This window comes from Ixodes scapularis, unplaced genomic scaffold, assembly GCF_016920785.2.
Source record: "Ixodes scapularis isolate PalLabHiFi unplaced genomic scaffold, ASM1692078v2 PGA_scaffold1__304_contigs__length_218370807, whole genome shotgun sequence".
Classification (NCBI taxonomy): domain Eukaryota; kingdom Metazoa; phylum Arthropoda; class Arachnida; order Ixodida; family Ixodidae; genus Ixodes; species Ixodes scapularis.
Window position 1 is genome coordinate 24,715,330 of NW_024609846.1, and position 8,486 is coordinate 24,723,815.

Genomic DNA, 8,486 nt, shown 5'->3' on the forward strand with positions numbered 1-8,486 from the left:
AGCTTCTTGGAAAAAATGAGTTAGAAGTGAATTCTAGTGTATTTTTACCCCGTGAACCCGAATACCCAAACCATTTGCTGCGTAAGTATTGTTAAATGCGAGAAAAACGCGAAAGACAGTCGCTGTCCATGACGTCATCGACGGCTCTTTTGGCTGCCCAAGGCTAGGGGGGCGGGGCTTCAGCCCTATTTTGAAATTGCACTTGCGGCTCTCCGGCGCGTTGCATTGAAATATAATTTTGATATCTGTTATTCTAAAGGCCAAATGAACGCAATTCAAGCGTTTTTTCTCAAATGTAGAAGTGCCCCATCTTCCCTTTAAGGTGATATAAATAAATGAATGAATGAAAACTATATTTGTTCTCTGCCTTCCAGTCACTGTGGTCGCGCAACGTCGGGTCTCCTCGTCCCCACATCGCTGCAGTTATGGTGCTTTCTAAAATGAAACTAAGTACTGCCGCATGTTCATCAACATTCCTTTCCTTGTTTTAACCATACGCTACTAAAAAAATTCCCTCTCTAACTCAAAGAGAGTTGTGTTGAAGTATTGATTACTTAGGTTTCTCTCAATGGGCTTTCTTTTGAGAGGCACCCCAGTTTGGGAAAAATCTGCCGTGAAAGAAAGTTGGTGAAGAGAAGTGAGCTAAAGCAAAGAAGGCAATATTTGCACTCTGAACCCCCACAGCGCGCTTGTTTGTCTCAAGTTCAGTCGTTGCACAAAGCGCTCCAAGAACATTTTGACCGTGGCTCGCGATGTCTTGCATCGATGCGCTCAGGTTCTTTTTTTGTGTGTGTGTTTAGCTTGTACTATCTTGTTTGCCGGCCTGGAAAGCACGTGCCGCTGGACTGTTTTTTGTCATGTGCTCTACAGTTGCATTTTGCATACAATTTTGGGAATCAGCTGGCGACGGAGCGGAGTGGCATGGTTTCGGTTTCGATCGAACAGCCGTTGTCTCCGCTCGCGTGACGAAGCGCGTGCAATTGTGGGCCTACCGAAGTTGCCCTCACATGCTTGCAAACATTTATTGCATGACAGAGGCACCAGCCGGCACTAGCCGGGATGCTTGCAATCCATTGTATTATGTTTGCTTTCTTTTGACGAAAATCTGGCACGTTAGAAACCAGTAAAACGGTGGCAAGCGGTTTTTCAGGAATCGCTCGGCAATGCCTACGGCACTGTACACTTGTGAGATGTGTCAGTGCTAAACACAAGCAGGGAGTTCTGTGGTCACATCAGAACACAACACAACACAAAGTGCCCTCTGTTTGTACAGCACTTAAAACATATATTTCTATTTTTCTAAGAATATCTGCTCCAAAAGCCACTTTTGCTGGTCCAAAACAATGTCTTGGCTGCTCCAAAAGCCACTTTTGCTGCTCCAAAACACCGTCTGGCTGCTCCGAAAGGTGCTCCGAAACGGCTTTGGCCAATCACATCACTGGGGTCGGTAAGAGCAACAGACACATTGCTGAAACAATCATGGTTCCTGGAAATCATCGACGACTCCTTAAAGGGGGACACTGACTCGAGATTTAACTTTTGAACTGCTCAAGTGCTTGGAAGGAAATTCGCAGGGGAGATTAAACATCAGATGTATTGTGCAAACGTTCAGCTCTCTAGGATAATTTTACATGCCTGCATAAGATGTTCACCATTTGTTAAGAAATCTATGGTATGCAAATGAAGCTATTAAGCACCATTTTGACTGCTTCAGTATAAAGTGGTGGATGTAGGACTTCAGGCTATCTAGTTTTTATGACTCGTATGTAAATATTTCAGGAGGAGCTATTACCCCAAAATATAAGATGCATATCTTTCCTATCTCAATTTTTGAAAACAGTTTTTTCCTCAATGAGGAAACTTAAAATACAGTAAAGTAGATAGCCCGATTCCCCAATTAATTTCAATTCAGAAACATCTTGATTGGGTTATCATACTCTTCTTTTTAAACAAAGGATCCCTTCGTATGAAATTTGCAGCAAAAAGTGGAACTGAGAAAAATGCATTCAAACATTGAACTCCTTTACTCTGTTACTGCCTTACGGTGTGTTGAAAATATTTTATATCAATGCAACTATTTGGCATATGGTTATCAAATTTAGTGTAAGGGTGTGCAATTAGTTTCTAAAACCGAAAAACTAAAATTTGAAAAATGCATTTTTTCAGGAAAATATGAAATTTAGGCCCATGTCCCCCCTTAACGAGACGTTTATATAGTCAGTTACAGGTTAAGAAGGTAGCGGCAAATGCCCCTCAAAGGGAATCGGATATCCCTCCGCCACCTCCGCATCCAATAGCGTCCCACCGTTTCCGTGACGTCGCGGCCAGCGCGCGAGGGGGGTCTTGCCTTTCTGTACATATTTGCTTTACCTTTTGACTTTGACTTAGCATTGTGGAAGGCACGAGAGGGAGATTAGAGTTCTCCCCCACCGACGGAAACAAATACGACTTTCGGGGATTAGCTTCCCCCCCCGATGGATACAAAGGCTGCTTTTAGGGGCTCGGTTCCCTCTCCGATGAATACAAAGGTCGCTTTCTTAAGAAGTGGGATCGGAGACAAGTGGGAATCCATAGAAGCGGAACAAGGAGCGTTTCCAGTGAACTCTTCTTTCGACTGCGGAGAGATTTGAAACGGGCGCATCACACTTGTGGGAGGAGCTTCTCCTACCTTCTTGACTTGTAACCGACTATAGACGTCCTGAGAATCTCAGTGTCTTGCAACACTGGGACAAATGTTTGGCCAATTTGGAAGCCTCATTGCTAGTCTTGACAGCTCTCTTGTGTTCACACAGCCTGTCATTTATGCATCTGGCAGTCTGGCCAACATAGACAAACCACACTTTACGGGAATTTTGTAAATTGCTCCAAGATTACAACTCGCAGAAGAATGATTTTTACTACAGCCACTTCTTTCCGCCAAGAAAAGAATCTAGACAATAATCGGGTTTAAAAACTATGGAACAACCATGGATTCTTTTTTGGGTTGTGGACTTGTTGTCATTTGAATAGTGCCTTCAGAAGCCGTAGAGGCTAAAACTATATACTTTGCCTCGTGTTTGGAAATGACTTATGGTGCAACATAGATAGCATGCATGCTGCTTCAGCAAAGCCACTAGACAGATTTCCGAAGTTTCTCATAACCGACTTTAGAAAAGAATTTGTTGGCTTACAAGAGGCGCCCTTACTCGAAAATATGATGGTCTTTCTAAATCCAACGAAGGCGAATAATTGGGGTTTTCTGAAAGAGCTCTGTGAATGGCGTGGCAGAAATAATGTTTGTATTTAACGAGATGTGCCTCGGACGTCGAGCCTGACTTGCACATGCCCGGATTCTCGGCGCAGACGACACTTTTGAAACCCCAATATCGTCGGTGCCTTGTCATTCGCCGGTTGAGGGTATCCCTCAGTCCCCGTGGCCGAGTTCATAACGCTTTCTGGTCGACCAATCCCAAACGAGAGTTCCTCACACCCCCGTTTCAACGTCCCCTTTCCCCAGATAAGCACGACGGCGGCACCAGTTGCGTGATGGACACGGCCGATGCCGCCAGCCTTTCTGCAGACATGGCGTCCGTCAAACTCTGCGCCTCAAGGAGGAACGAGCGAGCGCCCACCGTGTCGGACATGTTTGTGGCATACCCGACCATCAAGGGCCACGTGTCACTCAAGAACGAGGTGTCGGGCTCGTGGTTCTTGTCCACGGTGTTCCTCGTCTTCTCCGAGCACGCCTGGAACGCGCACCTGGACAAGATGATGCGGCGGGTGGCAGATGAGGTGCACAAGCGGGTGTCGCACGACGGCGGCCGCCAGACCATCAACATTGACGTGCGAGGCTGGCGCAAGAAGCTCTACTTCAACCCCGGCCTGGCACTCGAGCAGATGGCCTCTTGACCCCCTGCTGGGCCGCGGGTGGGTTCGTGCGCGTGGGCAGCGTTCTGCGGCAGTGCGATGGAAGGTCCTGTTCACGTGGGAGCGTTTGTGTATGTTTTCTTGCATTGCGTTACGACTCTGGGACATTCCTGCTTCGTATGCCACGTGCAAAGCTACCTTCTGAACTGGCTGACACGCTTCATATGAGGCACCAATGTCTTGGTGACTGTACAGTGTGAACAAGTCTGAAGCATTGAAAGGCTTATACCCTGTTCATCCCAAAGCTGACAGTGCAATGGACGCTTGTTGGACCAGTCATACGTACATGATTTCACCGTGTGATCACGCTCCACCCATAAGCCGCACGCGGAGAGAGCAAGTGAGGTGACGAAAGGGAAGCAGTGAATTGGTGCGGCAAGCACGTAGCTTCCACTACACTGTCAGCTTAGGGATGTACGAAGCACTCTCACATCTTAGGGGCTGGTCAGTGCTGTGTCCGTGTGCCTTTTCCTTCTTCACTGCCGACTGAAGTTGCCACGCAGCATAGCCCGTCTGCAGTTGTGCGGGTCCTTTTTGGAAGAAGTGTGGATGAGCCATTTCTAGCCTAAACCTTACAGTGCCCAGGGAGGCACTGAAGGAGTGCCAACTATTCAAGTACTTACCCGAAGGCGCTCGTAGCGTTTGAAAAAATTATTTTATATTTCTTAAGTATTTAAACATTTTCTTAATAGGGCTGGGTGTTGATTCGAAGGCATAATATGATTGTCACATTCTTTAGTTGCTTTGTTTGATTATTAAATTGGACTAGTATGTAGAACTCGAAATGATTCTCTTTTGTTTGATACTATATATGCCATAAGTGACGTAATGCATGGTCCCATTTTACACCTGATGTGCCACCCACAGAAACACTAAACTTAAAAAAAAACATTAAAAATTAAATACTTCTTATATTTCGACAGCAGCATAAAATAAGAGGTAGTTCGAATCAAATAGTGCTGTGTCATTTCGCTTTAACATTGTTAAGAAAACTGGATTGTTAAAGGACACATGCAAAGGAAAAAAAACATTTTTTTAAACAGCTTAGATGGATAAAGGATGTTATAAAACAATATTACAACGAAGAAAAAAATTTTAGAGCTATATTTACGGCGCTATACGAATTTGTAGTTGGCGCCCGCCGGCGCCGTGGAAAAGTGGCCCTTATTTATCACGTGGTGCTTGCATTCTTTCGGAAGCTTCGTATGGCGTCTAAAAGTAACTTATTCATCTTTGTTTGAAGTATAACAAAAGTGAAAGCCGTTTACAACTCCCTGTAACACCGAATTAGAGCGCAGCTCTTGAGGAGGAGGAGGGAAGGGTACTGGGGGGGGGGGGGTGAAGTGGCCTGGGGGTCACGTGACGATGCCGATGATGTCATCAGTGACGATGAGGACTCCGATGACGTCATCAGCGATGATGACGATGCGGATGTCAGTGACGTGACTGATGACGTCATCCGTGATGATGACGATGTGGATGCCGGTGACGTCATCAGTGACGATGCGGATGCCGGTGAGGTCATCATTGACGTCACTGATGACGTCATCAGTGATGATGACGATGCGGATGCCGGTGACGTCATCAGTGACGATGACGTCATCGGGGAGGTCACGTGACCTCGGCGGGGGGTCACGCGACCCTGGGGGTGGTCACGTGACCTCGGGGGGGGGGGGGGGGGTGTCACGTGACTTCAAGGGTCACGTGACTTCGGGGGTCACGTGACCCTGGGGGAGGGGTCACGTGACCTTGGGGTCATGTGACCTTGGGATGACCTTGGGGTCGCGTGACCTTGGTCACGCCGACGGCGACGCCGACCAAGCCGGGAACGGGCCCCTAAGAGCTGCGCTCTAAAAAACCAATTAATAGGTAACTTTTAGAGCCCAAAGGAAACTCCTGAAAAAGCGCAAGCAGACGTGATAGACCTGTGCGCCGGTCAGACGACGGCGACGGCGCCCCGAAGCAGACGAACTTGTGCGGTGACGGCGGCGTGGAGAAACGCGTTGAAGCGGCGTTCGCACGACGCTCGGCGTGCGGCGGCAGCGTGACTTTGCGGGAGCAACGACGCAGCGCGGCAACGCGCGGGCCTACCACGTGACCAGCGGCGGCTCCCGCGGCGCCAACTGCAAATTCGTATTGCGCCGAAAATATAGCTCTAAAATTTTTTTTTCTTCGTTGTAAAATCGTTTTGCGACATCTTTTTTCCATCTAAGCTGTTAAAAAAAAATGTTTTTTTCCTTTGCATGTGTCCTTTAAGAAAACTGATTGCCATGGCTTTCCTCTCCTTTGTGAAGGCCCGTTTACACTCTTGCAACCTCTTAGAACAAGGTGCCTTGAAACTTCTTACAACCAGAGGACACACTGGCGCCATCCATTGGGTAGCAGTGTAAACTTGGCGGTCCGGCATATTTTCTATTTCTCTCGCGCATTATCCTTTCCTTCTTGGCTCGAAAAACTTTAGTCAACGTCATAAATGAGCCTTTCTTATATAGGTATTTCGCATATTTAACCTCGGAAATCCCGCAAAACCTTCGCTCTTGTGAAATGCAGTTCCAGGGTCACTGCATAGATGGCGCTAGAATGCCAGTGTGTTCCCTCGTTCTAAGAAATTTCAAGAAGTTTTAACAGATCTCGTCTCTCTCGGTCGTACTCTGTTGCGAGACTGTGAACGGGCCTTTAAGGTTACGAATGATGCAGTGCTATTTAATGCAAATTAATTTTTGCACACCCCTGCATAAAATGCTATAATCTTTATTTTTTATCTGTTGGCAAAGAGCATTTGGCCTAAAGAGTTGTACATTTTAAGTAAATTAAAACATGAGAAAGCAAAACAAGTTATGCACATAAATTTTGTCCAGTTTTTGTTGGAAAGTAATTGCATCACTAAAAAACATCTACAGATTTTTCTAGCTTGTTGAATTTAAGTTTCATTCTTTTTTGTGGCGACATTGTATATGTTAATTGGCTGAAATTGACTGAACTGCAGGGCGATTTTTTGTGAAAGATAGTAGTGCCGCACCCTCAAATGAATAAATGTGCAATAAATAGTAAGCAATAATAAAGCAGGAATTTTTGCTCTCTCATTTCTCACCTGACTTCTCTAAACCAATTAGCTGGTTAAAAAAAAAATCTCGATGGTTATTAAAACATTAGTTGCTTATATTAAAATTTTATTGTGTCAATTGCCCAGCCCTATTAATAAAGAAAAGGCACAGTTACACTCGAAATCTTGCTGCACAGATATGAGGAAGTTAGATGATCAGAGACTTTACGTAACTCTTTTAAAGAGACCATGAAGACGATTTTGAACTCTTTTTTTTAGAAAAGGGTGTCTTCCGGCTCTCTAAGGACCTGGAAATGTTCTCAATCTTTTTATACAGTTCTATGAAGCTTATTGTTTCGTATAAAATAAATCAACAAAACCAAAACTGACATTTGGCTTTCCCACCGCTCAGCCTCTCTCAAACTGGAGGTGAGGTCACCAGTGAAGCGTTGGTTTCAGTAGAATTTAGTGGTCACAGGCGTTGATGGCGTATCGGCACAAAGCCGTATATTGGGAGAGTTTGGCCAGTCTATGATCTCACCGCCATAAGGCCCTCCTCTCCTTCCTCACTCGCTCCTTTGGCACTCTCTCACCCCTTTCCTTCACTTTTCTCCTCTCCAGAGCCTTCGTCGCCACGCCTACTGGCCAGACTCTCCCAATATATGACTCTGTATCGGCACTTAGTGGATTCAACTACAGGGGGTGCTTCTCTAGCTATCATCATCATCGTTTGTGACATCACGTTTTTTATGTTTTTTTGGTGAAGTAATAATTGTCAGAGGACATTTTACCTAAGCTTGAAACCGTGACACGCGTAGTCATGCTAACGAACACTTTCGGCACTGAAGTGTCAAAGTGCTAGGATGGGGGTGTGATAGCTGTTCTCTATCCCAGTACAAAAAGCTGGATGATGAAAATAGAATATCCAGTGCTTTACCCCACTACAACATCTACTACGGCAGATAGGGCACGTTTTTTTAAATTATGATTCGGTCAAAATGAAACCGAGAAAGGAATGTCTCGTGTAATTGAAAATAGGAAAGCGAAATTCGAGAACCTTTTGCGTACGTAGTAAACACTTCAGTGAAAGTGACACCGTGTATCCTGTTGGTTCCAATGTGTTGTGTAAGTGCTGGTCTTTTATTAGTTCGATTGATTTCTTTTTGAATTTTATAAACCAGTAAACAAACATTTCCTCAAAATAACTGGCAGAAAGAAGGGGTAGCTGGCTTCGGGAGTCGTTTCAATAAAATCCTCTCTTACTCACCCGGTTGACGCGACACATGCGAGACCCCCTCACGATTGGTTTATTCTTAGATCTAGTAAGTCGGTGACAGTGTCTCAAAAAATGAGGTATACACCTGCTATGAACTACTAGCGCGTGTATGTTGATTTTCGCAGACCCAAACGTGCATAATGCTTGATGCACTTGGCAGCGAGCAATCTTGAATTTGTAAAGAATCCTTAGTGAAAATTGAATGGAACAAATTAATCCATTACCCGAATTTGCTGTGCCATGTCCGACAATTTAAGAGTT

At 45.3% G+C, this 8,486-nt stretch overlaps 1 protein-coding gene across 2 annotated transcripts in view; it reads left to right on the top strand.

Moving 5' to 3' along the window:
* The window catches only part of LOC8041412 (caspase-3), a 40,084-nt gene extending 32,746 nt beyond the window's left edge, over positions 1–7,338 (top strand). Inside the window, exon 6 of one of the 2 annotated variants that reach the window (XM_029970321.4) lies at positions 3,497–7,338. In XM_029970321.4, coding sequence (XP_029826181.2) covers positions 3,497–3,888 — 392 coding nt within the window. In that variant the 3' untranslated portion in view covers positions 3,889–7,338. The remainder of the gene's footprint in view (positions 1–3,496) is intronic. The other variant, XM_029970322.4, reaches the window with a different exon arrangement.
* Positions 7,339–8,486: the final 1,148 nt, after the last annotated feature.